At 36.9% G+C, this 17,251-nt stretch overlaps 1 protein-coding gene across 6 annotated transcripts in view; it reads right to left on the bottom strand.

Annotated features, from left to right (window-relative positions):
• Positions 1-16,612, bottom strand: part of LOC107787716 (protein ENHANCED DISEASE RESISTANCE 2) — a 31,910-nt gene extending 15,298 nt beyond the window's left edge. For 5 of the 6 annotated variants that reach the window (XR_012699354.1, XR_012699355.1, XR_012699352.1 and 2 more), the window contains exons 1-10: positions 15,973-16,612; positions 14,875-14,949; positions 10,532-10,585; positions 9,558-9,623; positions 9,337-9,440; positions 8,461-8,528; positions 8,262-8,378; positions 8,041-8,081; positions 7,835-7,935; positions 331-426 (exon numbers count right to left, since the gene is read on the bottom strand). Coding sequence is in view for 2 of the 6 variants with exons in the window: in XM_075230995.1 (XP_075087096.1) it covers positions 331-426; positions 7,835-7,935; positions 8,041-8,081; positions 8,262-8,378; positions 8,461-8,528; positions 9,337-9,440; positions 9,558-9,623; positions 10,532-10,585; positions 14,875-14,949; positions 15,973-16,110 (860 nt within the window). In the remaining 4 variants the exon portion in view is untranslated. The remainder of the gene's footprint in view (positions 1-330; positions 427-7,834; positions 7,936-8,040; positions 8,082-8,261; positions 8,379-8,460; positions 8,529-9,336; positions 9,441-9,557; positions 9,624-10,531; positions 10,586-14,874; positions 14,950-15,972) is intronic. The other variant, XM_075230996.1, reaches the window with a different exon arrangement.
• Between the last annotated feature and the right edge of the window lie 639 nt (positions 16,613-17,251).

The following is a 17,251-nucleotide window of genomic DNA, read 5'->3' as shown; positions in this document are numbered from 1 at the left end:
AGTCGTAAACAGAAGATGCAAGCATAAGCGGACATTTGTGACTTCAACAATTTCCAGCAGAGGAAAAGGAATTTCTCCTTGGAGCACACCCTTTGCAAGGCCCATGTTCATAACGTCTGGTTTATATCTTCTCAAGCATTCACAATACATGCATATGCACGCTTATCAAAAGCAGCCAGGTTAGGAGCACCTAACAAGCACATTCACATTTTCGGCATTCGTTCAACATGTGTTGCTGCTGGAGCTAATTTAACCAAACTAAAACAGAAGTCAAATGAGAAATACAAAATAGATAAGCAACCATTACAACAAAGAAGTATGTAATCTTACGCAGGGAACCAGTCGAGTTGAAGCCTGTGATAGAGTATTGCTGTGTGTCCATCTACCTCCTCAACTAAACTACCATACTGGAAGCTGCAGTCCCACCTGTTTAGCCAGTAGTTAGATCCTGAACAACCAAAGAATATAATGATAATGTCTTTTACCATTAAGTAAACATAGATGTTACCCTTTTTTAATTGCTGAATATGATCACCTTGTCTAGAGACTTCGTTCAACAAAGTGAGAGACTAATTAAAAGGAATGCTTCATATTTCGTGATAAGCATCTGAAAAAGTGTTTGACATAACCGATCTTCAAGAGATCGCAGAGCCTTATTTGTTTGATGTAGCTTATTATTAGTGTTAAGAACATATTATCATCTTCTGTATACCCTCCCTCCACAAAAACATCTTGTCACTTATAAAAAGTTAACAGAGAAAAACTCAAAAAACACAATAAAATCACATTTACCATTAATATTGCACATACCGTGCCGTTTATTAAAGCCAAAAATCCATTTATTTTATCTCATTTTGAATTATTACAAAACCCAAAATTTGCTTTCTTTTTTTACTGTCCACCCAACTTCACTTTTTGTATTGCATCAAGCTCTATTTTAAGTAGCACAAAATAACACAATCACATGATGTAGCCCACAGTTCAACATCATGCAGCCTGAAATAGTCTCCTAATTAGATGCATGAATCCAGCATCCTTTGACACAAATGCATTTAAGGATAAAAGAAGCTTGGACCTATTCCACAAAGCAGCAACAACAACAAAAAAACCACTATATTCCCACAGGAGGGTTCTAGGGAGGGTAGTGTGTACGCAGACCTTACCCCTACCTAGTGAAGGTAGAGAGGCTATTTCCAATAGACCCTCGGCTCGGAGAAGGTGAGAAGAAGAAGAAAAAGAAAGAAAAGGAAAAGAGAAGAAAAAGAGGGAGAAAGGAATAAGCAATACCAAATAGTAACAACATGGAAATACGATCACCGAAGCGAACTACAGAACATGACATAATATAGATCTAAGAAGATGAAGGTACATGAATGCTACTAATACTACCGGTAAGAAAAGGAGAAACTTTCAACTACCTACTAACCTTCTACCCTAATCCTCGACCTCCACACCCCCTATCAAGGGTCATGTCCTTATTAAGCTAAAGCAGCGCCATGTCCTATCTAATCACCTATCTTCAGTACTTCTTTGGCCTACCTCGACCTCTTCTCAAACCCGCCATGGTCAACCTCTCACACCTCCTAACAGGAGCATCAATGCTTCTCCTTTTAATGTGTCCGGACCATCTCAGCCTCGACTCCCACATGTCCTCCACGGAGGCCACTCCCAGTTTGTCCGGAATAACTTCATTCCTAATCTTATCTCTCCTGGTATATCCACTCATCCATCTTAACATCCTCATTTTTACTACTTTCATCTTCTGCACATGGGAGTTCTTGATTGGCCAACACTCAGCCCCATACAGCATAGTTGGTCGAACCACCACTCTGTAAAATTTACCCTTAAGTCTTGGCAGCACATTCTTTTCACATAGAACACCGGATGCGAGCCTCCATTTCATCCATCCCGCTCCAATACGATGTGTGACATCCTCGTCACTCTCCCTGTTACCTTGGATAATAGACCCGAGATACTTGAAAGTTGAAATTACTTCTCTTGGGGATAACTTGAGTATCAAGATTCACATCCACGTTTGTTTCATGAGTCCCGTCACTGAATTTGCACTCCAAGTATTCTATTTTGGTCCTGCTCAACTTGAAACCTTTAGACTCCTATTTTAGTCCTGCTCAACTTGAAACCTTTAGACTCCAAGGTATGTCTCCAAACCTCCAATTTTGTGTTAACCCCGCCTCGCGTCTCGTCGATCAACACTATATCATCGGCAAATAACATGCACCATGGCATTTCCCCGTGGATGTGCACGCCCATCGCCAAGGCAAATAAAAACGGGCTAAGAGCCGATCCCTGGTGCGGCCCCATCACAACTAGGAAGTGTTCCGAGTCACCTCTCACAGTCCTCACCCGAGTCTTAGCACCATCATACATATCCTTAATCACCCTAGTGAACGCTACCGGAATGCCACTAACCTCCACACACCTCCATAGAACCTCCCTAGAAACTTTATCGTACGCTTTTTTCAAGGTCAATAAACACCATATGCAAGTCTTTCTTCCTTTCCCTTACTGCTCCACTAATCTCCTCACCAGATGAATAGCTCTCGTAGTCGAACGCACTGGCATGAATCCGAATTGATTCTCGGAAATAGACACGCTCACCCTGACTTCCACCACCCTCTCCCAAATCTTCAATAATGTGCTTTATACCCCTATAGTCGTTGCAATTTTGGATATCAAGAACCATCATACTCCACCTTCATTCTTCGGACATCTTCTTTGTCTTAAAAATAACATTAAACAACCCAGCAAGGCACTCCAAGCCTGCTCGGCCCGCGTTCTTTTGAAAATTTCACCGGGATTTCATCTGGCCTCGTCGCTCCGCCCAACTCATCTTACGCATCGATTCAGAAAAATATCAGGAATTACTCAAAGAAATACTTAGGAACCAACACAACACAAAGATCATATATCAGCAATATAATCTGCTTGACACATTCGGTCATCATTTCCTCAAAAAGGGCGTACAACTTTAACCAGAAAGTCAGTTGTTTAGAACTCCAACTATTTTTTGGTCCAGTACTTGAAAAAGGAAAATAGACCTTTAGAAAAAAACTAACCAAGCAAATCTCCACACAAGCCTATGCAAGTAGATATGAAAGCAGTAGACAGTCTGGTTTCTATAGGTTGTGGTTAATGGAAGCTTAAAATAGTTTGAAAAGAGGACATAATTTTTCAATTAGTCCTTGAACCTATGATTCTTCCTTAGCCACTAGAGATGAACTACATCGTAGCCAAATACTACATAGGTAAATGGAAAGCTAAATGTTTTTTTTTATCAGGTAAGGTAACTCTTATTAAGAAACTTCAAAAAAGTACCAATGGGGTACTTTCAAAGTACAAGCAAAACGTCATAGGTTAACAATTACAAATAAAGCTTCTACAGTTCCATAAAATCTAATAACTGCACCAAGTCTTCTACTACCCTTTCCTTACACCAAAAATATAGATTCTGCAAACAACTATTTTTTAGCGTAGGAATCTGGGCCCTCTGATCTTCAAAGCATCTTTTGTTCCTTTCCAGCCAGATGGTCTACATAATGCATAAGGGAATGGTCATCCATATCTTTTTCTTCCTTTTGCTTACTGATTGACTTTCCAGTAGACTTCTAACACTGTTTGGCATTACCCTTTTCACACCATAGATATTAAGGAATAGACCCCAATCTGTCTAGTCTGTCGGCAATGAAGAAACAAATGATTTATGGACTCCTTGTTTTCTTCACAGAAAACTAAATGTTACTACGCCCCAAGCCCAAACAAATTGGGATAGGCTATACGAATCCTCACTGACTATGTCACTCCATTACAAAGCTCATCTCAGGCTAATATTATAATTAAAAAACTAGAAATACATTATATTTTCTACTTTTATATAATCTCTACAACAGGACTAAAAGACTCATAAAAAGCATAGGACCAAAAGCAAACGTACTAGTATGATTGAAACATATTCTTAACTAATTGGTATCGCCTATGTAGATTTTTTTCTTCGGTTTGAGGTCAACTTTTCCTAAGTCTACATGGTTTCCAAGAGATTATAGGCCTTTCGAGAGAACTTCCTTCCATGTGATTTTAGGTTTACCTTGTCTCTTTAACATCTTCACTCACCATGTAGACCGGTGCATCTGAAGGTTAAAGCAGGACATACCAAACCATCTCAAGCAACCTTATATCAATTTTAACCTTGATGTGTACTATTTTCATCTCATGCTAAATTAGTTTTGGATTGCATAATCTAATTCTCTCACGTGATATAAAAGTAGGGAAGAGCCTTGATTTGACTCTCACCACACCCATCAATTCTATTAGATAGTTATGTGTAAATAATCCTAGTCTCATATGTAGTAGGAGTAGAATATGTCCTAGTCTCATATGTAGTAAGAGTAGAATATGTATTATATATAGGGCTCATTGTATCATTGTTAAAAGATAGATTTTTCTCCCGAGCATTCTCACATGGTATCAGAGTTTCAGGGAAAAAATTATCGTTGTGCGTCATTCCAGCGACATCCGAGAAGAAAGATCTCGTCGCCATGAAATTTTCCGGCAACTTCGTCCTGTTCCCAGGGTTCATCACTGCTACTGTGGTACTGTGCATATACCAGTACCACCATCAGATCCGAAACCCTTGTGCGACCAAACCCCAGAAATCCCAGTCCCATCGGAACAGAAAAGTCAGTCACCGTGCGTCTTTCCGATTGACGACTCAAGATTGATTTGCGTAATCTCCTCATCAATAAGTGTTCTGTGAAAACCAACACTACCATCTTGTTCGGAATATTTAGGTGACAAAAACCCAGTCAATCGCTCCCGTAGAAAGTCCCTCACGCGCCGCCGCTGCCAGAATTAGGGTTCCGGCGAGAGCGTCTGACACACACGCCGGCGCGTGGAGCACTTTCCATCCATAATTTTCAAAAAAGTCTTTAGGAAAGATGTTTCGTGGGGTGATTCCGAGTCCGCCAGTACAATTTCCTACAAATTCTGAGAACTTTGGAATTTTCCAGCGAGCTACAGTAACTTTTCCGGTGCGTGTGAGTCGTTCCGGCACTTTTTGACAAACTTCCTCAAGACAAATTACTCGTCCAATGATTCCGAGCCTACTCATATAAATTACATCAAATTCTGACAACTTTTATTTTTTCCGGCGTGAACAGTGCACTTTTCAGGCGTGAACAGTGATTTTCCGGATTGAACATTAATTTCCAAAAAGTTTCTATTTTCTGGTGGGGTTTTAGAACCTATTTTGTAGTGTGGAATTTAGCTTAGTCTCACTATTTTCATATTTCTCCGACGACTTTTCGGCCAACTTCTGTTCATCAGCAACCACCTGGTTTTGTTGCTCAGGGGGTCTAGTGGCCTTGTATGTCGCTTGCGCCGATCACTTTACGGTCTAGAGCAGTCTTCTCAAGTCTTGTTTGGTAAGTTCAGCATAGTTATTTAGGAGTTTGATATGACTCGTAGTGAAGTTGAATGATCAGCATGCAGATATTTTCACCAAGTCCCTCACTGGTCCTCGTATTAGTTACATAAGTAACAAGCTCGGTACATATGATTTGTATGCACCGGCTTGAAGGGGACTGTTAGATAGTTATGTGTTAATAATCCTAGTCCCATATGTAGTAGGAGTAGAATATGTCCTAGTCGCATATGTAGTAGGAGTAGAATATGTATTATATATAGGGCTCATTGTATCATTGTTAAAAGATAGATTTTTCTCCCGTGCATTCTCATAAATTCGACATATTTGTCCCCAGGAAAATAATCAAAGCACCATGTAAGGGGTCATGTTGAGGACTTAAAATTAAGGAAAAGGGGTCAAACGTGTGCCACCTACAAAGCAGAATCAAACAGAACATCGAAGCAAACAGGAGGTTGCCTGCTTGCTGGGACTATCTAGGGAGGGTTCTATGTACTATCCGAAATTGAGCAATTTTATCCTCTGTTATACCTTGGGTATAATCTTATCCCTGGCTATTAGGGAAAAGTCTCATTTCTACCCTTGACCCCTAATGGAGCTCAGACCTAAGGATAATTTAAACCATAGTAAAAATAGAAGAGTAACTTTGGACCTCTTTTCTCGAAGTATTTGACCTGTAGAGTCCACCAATTTTACGCTAGAGCTCCGCTAATGGCAAGGGAAACAACAATAACAGCAAAAAACCCAGTGTAATCCTATAAGTGGGGTCTGGGGAGGTAGTGTATACGCAGACCTTACCCCTACCTTATCAAAGTAGAGAGGTTGTTTCCGATAGACCCTCGGCTCAAGAAATAGTGAAAATAAAGCAACAACAATGTAATAGGGTAAATACGAGTTGATATCTTAATGAGAAGGGTATGAATGGACCCAAAGTTTAATAGAGGGTAAAATTGAGCAATTTTGAATAGTACAGTTGCAAATTTGGATATTTTCCCTAAATTAATAAGCAAAATGGCCCTTTCTAATAACTTCAAATTTCGATGAGATGGTCACACAAGTCAATATAGTATTAGAGCTAATCTTTGCCAAGCCATCTCACGCTCTAAGTCTACATTACCTAGTTTCTCCAAACTTGTTTTGATGGTCACTAGAATGCGTTTAAATTCTAAGGTATATCAGCGACTCGCCAGGACAAGATTTATTTATGAAGACAAGGGACATGCACTTATTGTTGGGCGTTCTGATGCAAGTTAGACATAATCTGCTTCACATAAACAGTTCAATTCTAGGATATTTTATTTTAATTGAAAGTAGACTAATATTTGTTATTGTATTTTAATTGGAAATAAACTAATGAAGAGACAAAAAGCACAATGTAGCGGCTAGATTAGGTCTGAAAGCCGAGTATCTACTCATAGCTTTAGCTACCTGCAAGTTTAAACTGTTAAGCAACTTATTCAGGTATTAAAATGTGAAAGAGATGAATCGGTGAAACCGACTAGTGACGACCAGGCCGCACCAAAAATTGTTTCAAACCTGATGTTTCATGACAAAACAATCACTTAGAGATAAATTTTCCACTTCATCCAACAAACTATTACATCAGAATGTATTTGTTACCGATTTTGTCAATCAACAATAAGTTAGCAGATAACCTTACAAAATCACTTTGAGAAACCAAAATTGATCATATTTGCAACAAACTGCAAGCATAGAACAAGCATGTCCCAAATTGAGGGGAGTATTAAGAATGTTAAGAATCAGGAAATATGATAAAACCCATAATTTTATTATTGTAAATATAAAAAGGATCTTTTTTTTTCTTCTGATAACTGAAAGGTTCGAAACGCGGCGGATAATGGGCCCATCCCTCTACCCTTCTCCACTTAAATGTTGAAAGGATCTTTTATCCCCAAAATTATGTAATTAGGAAAATCCTCATTAAGAAAATATGTAAATAGGAGGATTATAGGGTTGTAGCTATTTTTTCCAGAGTTCTTCTAAACACTACTTAATTCTCAATAACTTGAGAGAGTAATCATACATTCACAGAATCCTATTACCTCATACCTTTTCTACAATCACCTAATGGAATGAAGAGAGTTAGTCCCTAGATTACTAGTAAAGCCATAGAGTAACCAATATAAGCCCAAAGGTGTTGTTTAGACTTGCTACACACCTAGAACCAGAATTTTTTGGATACCAAAAAGCATAAGTTAAGCGAATTCGGGATAAAAACAAGAGAAAATTTAGCCATCAGGAATTACTGCCAAGTGAGAGTTTTCGGCAAAACAGTCAAAAAATAATTTCCTGAAATAAACCTATCAATGAACAAATTTGGAAGGAAAAGTAAATACGAAAACTAAGATGACTAACTAGACAGTACAGATTACTTACTCAAAACGTGTTGCATCCATGCTCATAACAAGCTCAAATATATCTTCACAACTAGCCTCCACAACCCCAACAGCCTTCATTGCTCTACTACAGCTTTTTGGCTACACAGAGAAAGAGGACTACATCATGAAAATACCCTGTAACACCGTACTTCTATAAATTAGGCAATGTTTGAGCCAGCATAGAACACAAAGATGAGCTCATACTAGTAAATCGCCATCCAGAAGCTCCTCAAAAATGCGAAGCCCTGCAGCCACACGTTAGTGGAGAAAAATGGTCAATGGTCAACGAAGATACCACTTGATATGTTCTATAGCTTAACTATACTGAAAAACACGAAAATGAATATAGAAGAACACAGATTCAAATCATTGCCAGACAACACATGCTTACTGGAAGATAAAACAGATGAAAACATTAAACTGACCATTTTGGCATTGAAGTAAGCGCCAGTACTTTCTGGAGAATGCTTGGTTACTCCCATTCTGGTTTGCCAAATCAGAATCTAATTCTTTGGTCCAGTCAAATACAGACTCAGGAGGACCTGTCCATTCAAGAGGCAAAATGGATAGTTGAGCAAACATTTAGACAGCAAAACAAGACAAGACAAGACACAATCTAACAACCTCTTCCTATGGTTGTTCTTCGCAGCAAGTTCGGATGAGAATCATCGTCATCCTCAGCAGCGCTGAACCTATAAAATTGGACAAGCATTACATTTTGTAGTTGGAGCAGTTGAAAGATAGGTGCTTGGATTAAAATATATGTGCTACATTGCCGCCCAAATCTTATAAGATGTTCATGTGTCTGTATGTGTAAAAGGGACAATCGGGGACCGAACCATAATCTTCCAAACAATCTTAGCAAGCATGATTAGTTGTTTGGTCCTCTCAAACCAAATGTCTTCTTTCACTCATCAAATCAATTCAGACCACTTTCAGAAGCGAAACCAGAAGGTGTTTTGTCTTTCGAAAATAAGATACTTGAAACATGAATACACTACAGGATATACGTTTTTGCACTTTAAAAGTCTTTAAACATTTATTTTTTATTAGAGTAGATCAAATTTGACTCTCTAAAGCTTAACAATGCCAATTAAAGCCATTAAGTTTGAAATTGAGAGCAGCCAGACCCAGTCCGTTTTAAGGACCCCAAAGGCTGGATGGGAAAGGAAAAGACAGATCTTAGTAAATTTACCTTTACTTTTTGATTTTGACCATCCTATTTAGTAGTGGACTTGATCTCTTTAATGAACAAATATCAGCAAACATTAGAAAGTATTTAGCAAACTCACTTTTTTCTCTGCACAGTTTTCTTTTTCACAGTTAGATTAAAAACCAAACTTACTGTTGCAGTGACTAGTCACGAGTAAAACTAACTTCAAAAGATGAATGTAACAGAAATAGAGCACAAAGAAATAGCGGAATGCACTATTTTTCTACATTCTGATTCGAACACACCGACATCCCCATAAGTCGCAGAAGGCAAAAGCAGATACTTACTGACTTTCATGATCTGATGAGGAAGCATTCCTCCCGTTGTCCATCACAGATTTGTACTCGAATGAAACGTACTTATTACCATTAGTTCCTTGCGACTCCTGATGCTGAAAACTGAAGACACATTACTACCTCCAAGTATATCAAGACAAGAAGAAACAGAAGAACTGTATGTCTGAAGAGAGAATATCTAGGGGAATCTCTAATGCACAAGAGGAAACAACCTGATCAATGATTGACTCAATCTTTTCTTTCCAAATAAGTGCCTCCTGAATGTTGAAAGCTGCCATCTGGAACAAGATAATGATTAATATAAATGAATTTTTTCCAACATCTAGACCTCTATTCCATTGCAACAAATTCTGAAGTTACAGTAGCAAAATATACACCCACTGATTGTTGGGCTCTCAATCTCAGAAGGCAGTGTCTTGACTGGAAAATTGGTCAGTTTGGCTGACCTTCTAAACAAACTAGAGACTGTGCAACTCAACCTTCAAGCAACCTGACTCCCTCAAATGAACTGACCAGAGAGGTGGAATTTTTTTTTTAATCGGAACCAGAGGTGGAAATTTCACAGTCTAGGTTTGTTGCGACACTTTGATTTCCCACATCAGAAATTATTGGAAACGGAAAAAGATATGGAAACTAAAGTAGCATGCTTTACTTGGATAGCTGCTCACACTTAATGTATAATTCAGTCCAATTCGCAAAGAAGGGTTTATCACTTTGCAACAGATGCAACCTGTGTGGAGAAGCTACTGAAAATACTGATCACCTAGTTTGCTGTCTAGTAGCATTACAACTGTGAAGCCAATTCTTAAACATTTTTTGACCACATTGGACAATACCGAAGTCGTTTAAAGATCTTCTATTATGTTGGAATACAAGGAAATTGCTCAGAGAAAAATGATCTGAAGCACCACTCCGCTCAGTGCTTTGTTGGCACTCTGGAAAGAATGGACAACAGATGCTTTGAATGAAAGGATGACTTTGCATATAAGTTACAAGTATAGGGGCGTGAATCAATTAGCTATGCAGTGCAATCTCCAGGATGCATCTGATATAGATTCTTGGATTGGATTTTTTGGCATCTCTACAAGAATATATAGGGAATGATCTGGCTAAATCTCCAGGATGTATATGACATAAAACCTTTTGTTTGGGACAAGAACAGAGAGGATAGCGAAAGATCACGCACCGTGACACGATTATACTTGTCTTTCTTGTTGTAAACTGATAAGACATAAACCATCTGCAAGATATACATGAGATTAATATCAAAGAGAAAAATTAAGCATGCCTCTTCATCAAGCATATATCATAACACGGATCAAAAACATTATTGTAGGACATCATACAAAATTTCAAAATTCAACTGAGATATATCATTGCCTGCACAAGTATTTCTTATCCCAACACTCAAAAGATGGTTGGTTATTTGATTCATGTAACAATGAACTACCACCAAATTCATTCATTTAGAGAGGAGGAACAGAAGAGGAAGGTGATGGAATGGTATTCTTTACCCTAAACAGCTCGATTGATTTAGCTCAAGGCTGCCTCACAAATGGAAAGGGAAGTACACAATAATTGCACCGGCAAAAAAAAGGTCTCATGCATACGTCATAAAAGTCATTTCTTGTTAATACCTCCGAAATACTACAACAACAACAACAACAACAAGCCCACTGAAATCTCACAAGTGGGGTCTGGGGAGGGTAGTGTGTACGCAGACTTTACCCCTACCTTATGAAGGTAGAGAGGCTGTTTCCGAAAGACTCTCGGCTCAAAAACAGTAAAAATGAAGCAATAGAGAAACAATAGCAACAACAAGGTAATAAGACAATGGAAGCAAATAATACAACGAGTAATAACAGAGATCCATGGATACGAAACTACAAGAATAGTGTCAATCCTACTGATAATAATGACACACCGTATAAAAACAAGGGGCTGGGAATAGAAAAATACACGACTAGTACTACTACTACTGGTAAGACTAGGCGAAACTCTAGACTGTCTGTCAATCCACCACCCTAATTCTCAGCCTCCACACATTTCTATCGAGGGTCATGTCCTCGATAAACTGGAACAAAGCCATGTCCTGCCTAATCATCTCACCCCTTAGGCCTCCCTCTACCCCTCCTCTAACTCGCCATGGGCAACCTCTCGCACCTCCTAACAGGGGCATCTGAGTCTCTCCTCTTCACATGTCCGAACCATCTTAGCCTCGATTCCCGCAACTTATATTCCATAGGAGCCACACCCACCTTGTCCCTGTTAATACCTCCGAAATGCCATCCAAAATTCTAGCCGTAGCAAAATTTAGCAGTCTCACACAAAACTTAAATCAAATGTCTTCAAAAATCCTCATGTGACCACTTTATCCATCACCTTGCCTTGAGCTTACATCACCAGAAAGATATATAGGTAATGGTGGGTCTCACTGCCTTAATCCCCCGAAACTATTTCAGAAGCTTGAAGGACTCCCATTGATTAGAATGGAGAATCTCACCGTACATATACATTAATCAGTCCACCTTCTCGATTCGTCCTTCTATGAAAACCATCCTCCATATCATAATCCTAGAAACCCCAATTTACATGATTATACGACTTTTCTAGGACAAGCATACATAAGATTCCTGGGTCCCTCCCTTTTATCTTGGAGTTCCACACTTTGAAGGACACCAAAGCAGCATCAAGTACTAATCTCTCCTCCAAAAGTGGCATTTTCGATGTTGATATCATCGCATCTATAACCTTCTTTAATCTAAGTAGAAAGCTAAATCAATTTGAATTCTCAAATGTTTTAAAAGTTGTATAAAATGAGATTATACATGAAATTGTGTCAAACAAGAAACGTCCCAAAATTAAAAGATTGTAAGCTGTGACAAATGAAGTACACGAAATATCATGATAGGAACATGATGCCAAACCCCGTAAAACCCATGATGAGGAAGAATATGCATTCACATTTATAATAAAGATAATAATGCATAAATAAATATATAAAGTGCAATTATTAATTTTGAAAAGAGAAAAGCTGCAATTGTGCTTCTTTTAACTCTGGAACCTTCTTCTTCTTCTTTTTTTGATTAGGTAAAACTTTATTATTAAGGTACCAAGATGGTACACAAAGATACAAAGAACATCCCAGAGCGACAACCACCACCTACAGCCCTCCTAATAACTCGGGAACCTAGTTGAGATTTTGGTTGAATGTTCATAATTTATATTTTTTTTTATTCCATCAATTTTTTTCTCTAACTTTGGTCAAGCTCACAATTTTTGTAAAATAGGTTATAGATGTGCATGTCCTTTTTACTTATTTTCTTCTTTTCCCAAAAAGCTTTTTCTTTTTATTATGCAGTGTCATATTTAATGAATGTATTTCCTGATTATTTGGATAAATTATTTTACTCCAGTGTGAAAGTGGAACTTGATACTAAAACGTTATATACCGGGGTAAGTCAATAATCTAAAGTGCAAAATAGACTTTGGACTTAGACCCTTTAGCTACGAAATACTAAAAGAATTACATATATGGGAGTTTAATAATCTAAAGAATAAACTAGACTTTGTCCACACAAAACCAACTCAATTACTGTATACTGAAATAGGAAGAGGGAATGTTTACAACTTAAAGTTGACGGTGAAGATCAATTTTATATCATAAAGATAGGAGCTGGAATATGATATTTAACCTTTCTTAATTTGAGAAGTAACTTCAAAATATGAAGAATTTGTTTGCATGGTGCATACCCCATCTCTCTTTTCGGTCTGCCTATTATTTTGGTAATCTGAATCAATTGAACGATATGTAAGAGGGTGCAGTTTGTGGAATTCTTTATGGAGTAGGATGAATTCATGGAGTCTATAACTGAGTAACATTTCAAATGTTTTAAGTTAGGCAAATTTAGGCTACTTTTTAATCAGAAGATTTCTTTTGCTTTTTAATTGTATGATGCACTTCTTACCTTAGGCTGTTTCGACTAAGGGATGTAAGATGGACTCCTAGAACATCTCCACCGTCATTTCCCCTTCCCTCTCAAAAACTATCATCAATCTCCCAGCTTTAATACAGCATGTTCTTTTTTGGCCCCACAACGGTTCAAGCATCCCTAGGCTCTTATCCATCATAAAATCCTTTTTAACCCAACAATTTCCAAGAATTTTATATGCAATAAATAGAACTCTAGAAATCTGTCACAAGTCACAGTGCAACTTAATACTTGACACATCCAGGTCATACAACAATTCAGTTCAACTATTGATGGGTTAAACAATACTAGCATTATACATCTTAAACATATTGTGCCGCTTTGCATTGTTATATTTCGAGCTTGTTTGGCCAAGCTTCTGGGAGACCAAAAGTGTACTTTTTGAAAAATTTAAGGTGTTTGGCCAAAATGAAAAAGTATTTTTGAGCAGCAGCAGAAGCAGCTTTTCTGCTTTTGGGGAGAAGCTACAATTCTAGCTTCTTCCAAGAAGCAGAAGCAGAAAATTAATTTGTTCAAGACAAAAATAACTTACAATAAATTTATATTTTCCAAATTATCCCTCATTAATTAAATACTTTAATTTTCCTTTTCCTTTTTCTTTTTATTTCTACTATACATTTCTTCACTTTTTATTTTAGTCATACTTTTATTCTCTTTCTCCTATTCTTACGAGTAGATTTTGAATTTATATTGAATGATATATTTTGATATATTTAAATTATCATGTAAACAATAAGTAATACCAAACACTCAATGTTATTGCTTTGAAATAATTATATTTTATATTGATTGGAATTTTTAATTTATATTTTTACTTTACATTTTATATTTTAATTGAATTCTTTTATACTAAATATTTAAATTTATTTTTCTTTTCTAAATGATACTAATCGCAAATTGAACCTTTACTGTCCTTTTTCGTAATTTGATTCGTAAAAGTGCTTTTTTAAAAGATTGGTCAAACAAGCTTGCAAAAAGTACTACTCAAACAAATTGGCTAAACACAAACTGCTATTTTGCAAAAGTACTTTTTCAAAAAGCACTTTTGAACAAAAGCACTTTTCAAAATAAGCAGTTTTTTGGTAGCTTGGCCAAACGGGCTCTTAGTAACTACAGTTGGTGATTAAATAACAAACACAACTCGTGTTTACTTTTTTTTATTAGTCATCCACCCTGGCTTTCACCACCCATGGTGGTGGGACAGCTCGTGTTAATTAAAGCAAAAATCAAACAGTAAAAAAGGAATTTTTTTGCCAAAAGCATTTATCATACATTCTTAACTGGACTACACTCTCACATATAACGCAAAGACAAATAGCGTGAATAAACAAACCAAACTATTACCGTCAATGCTCAGATTTTCTTATTACCTAATTTTTCATGCATATTAGAAGTCCAGACGAACAAATGCTTATGAACAATGACAATTTAACACTTACACCTAGAAAATTCCATTAAATTGATCAGTTTCTCTCAAAGAAAGCTATTACTGCATGTATACGGATCAGAAAGTAAATAACAACAGTAAAGAACTCACGTGTCCATGATGAGTCTTCAGGCCTCGGTCTTCCACCCGACAATTGCCATCTATGGGAAGGGTCTTGATTGGTACCTAATAATATAGAAACATTATAAATCTATTCTTAAGGGTTAAAAGAATATCGGTCTCTCCACTGATACAGCACTATTAGAAACAACAATCCAATCAAAGTTCCTCAACTCACATTTCAACATCCTACACTAAGCAAAGCTGATATCCTGAAAGAACATCATTTATGTAATAATTCAATTCAGAAATCTATCTCTCCCAAATCAAAAGGTCAAGTAAATTGAGTTCAAAGTCACACATCAACAAAAAGATGACCAAACTAATAATACCAGCTATGGATCAATTCCAAGGAATCCAAGCTTGTTCGGATCCGATACAAGGTCTGAAATCCCCTTCGTTGAAAAATTATGTTGTGCACATAGGATAAAAACTAGTGCTTTCGGTTATTTATAAGTTGTTGAACCCCCTTGACAAAGGAAAAGTTGCAAAGAGGGTTCAAAAATTTCTTTAGGTCAAAGGTTCAAACTCCAGGTGTAACATTTTTTAACCCCCTAGTATAAATTCCTGGCTCCACTGGCTTGATATATGAATTTTCACTCAACAAAGCTCCATTTTCAACTCATTCCATCCAATAATCAAGAATTTGGAGTTCTCTAACACTAGAGGTTCTCTAAATTTTATACTGTAAACAAATCTCTATTTTGAATCCTCTAGTATAAATTCCTGCCCCGCCACTAGAATGATATATGAATTCTCATTGTACATTTTGCTCCATTTGGAGTTGTTTTATCCAATAATCAATACATTGGATTTCTGCAGGTTCTCTAAACTTTCTACTGAGATACAAATCTCCATTTGAATCCCCCCAGTATAAATTCCTGGTTCCACCACGGGCCTGATATATGAAATCATTCTCACTGTACATGTTAGCTCCATTTTCTACTTGTTTCATCCAATAAATCAATAATTCCGAGTTCTCTAACACTAGATGTTCTTTAAATTTTCCGCTAACATACAAAATCTCAAAACAAACTAACAAATATATTTAAAATTCAAAACAAATGATTCAAAATTGAGGAAACTAACCACATTGTCCTGAGGCTTCCTCTTATAGTAGGCCAACAATCGAGTCTCGAGAACAAAATAGCGCATATGAATATAGGATCTGCCTATCTTCCTTCGCCCATACCTCACCATCCACCCGTCATACACGACCTTCGACATATTTTTTTCGCTTTGATCCACAAGGTTCAAACTTTTGATACTCTGATCCCTTAAAATTAACAATAAAAGACCTAAATAAAATTGTCAGATAATCCGGAAGCTTAGAGTTGAATCCTCACTTCCGCCAGTTCGATGAACACTATGCGACTGTATCCATTTTTCACTGAAATAAATCAGATCTTTCAACCAAAAGTAAAACTCAAATTCAATTTGCCAGTTTAAATAATCTTATTTGAAGCGAAAAAACGACTGCTATATCCAGAATTCTGGATTAAACAATTGCTTGACAAAAACGAGATTGAAAAGTTTAGCAAAAGGTAATATTAGATTCCGAGAAGATGATCGCAGCAAAAAGAGTCCAAAACGAAGGAATTCGAATCTTCTGAAAGACAGTATAGAAAAAGGAGCTAATGAACGAAACTGAGAGAGAGATTTGGTGGAGTTATTTAATGTTTATGTAGTCATAATAGTCGTATAAGGAAATATCTAACCCAACTGAAGTATCTTTACTTTTTGTTATCTATTGTTTAATACTTCTAATGTGATTCCCTATTTTTGGACCAAAAAAAGTGTGATACTCTTTGGTCCGATTAATTGAAAGGGTAAATTTTCATTTTTTACCCTTAATTTTGAAGGAAGGGAAAATAACTTATTAGAGTAAAAATAGTTTGGGCTAACTAGTTTTTATGCTGGAACTCCAGTATAATGTTCCAGTATACTTATGCTGGATCTTCGGTATAATATACTGGAGTATTTTTCGGATTTTGAACAGTGTTTTCGTTCAGATTTATCTTTACATAAAAAGTAGCTAAAATTCGATTACTTTTGAAAGTGTGGCTATTTTTGAATGACTACTTATAAATCTGGTTATTTTTTAATTTCTCCCCTTATTAGAAGGTATTATTTTCCAACACTTAAAGTTTAAGAGATAAAGTGTAACTTACTTCAGTAAAAATTGCATGGGGTGCCCTATTTGGTCGCCCCTTTTTAAGTTGTATCCGTTTTGTTTTTCCGTTTGCATTCGTACGCGTTTTAAAAAGTTAATTTTGCAGAGACTACTTTCTCTCCAAGTATATGGCATATTGTCTTTTGTCACTGTCTCTCTCCTTCTTCGCGGATTTTGATTATTCTCTTAAATCAA

This window comes from Nicotiana tabacum, chromosome 15, assembly GCF_000715075.1.
Source record: "Nicotiana tabacum cultivar K326 chromosome 15, ASM71507v2, whole genome shotgun sequence".
Lineage (NCBI taxonomy): Eukaryota > Viridiplantae > Streptophyta > Magnoliopsida > Solanales > Solanaceae > Nicotiana > Nicotiana tabacum.
This window is presented reverse-complemented; position numbering and strand designations above follow the sequence as displayed.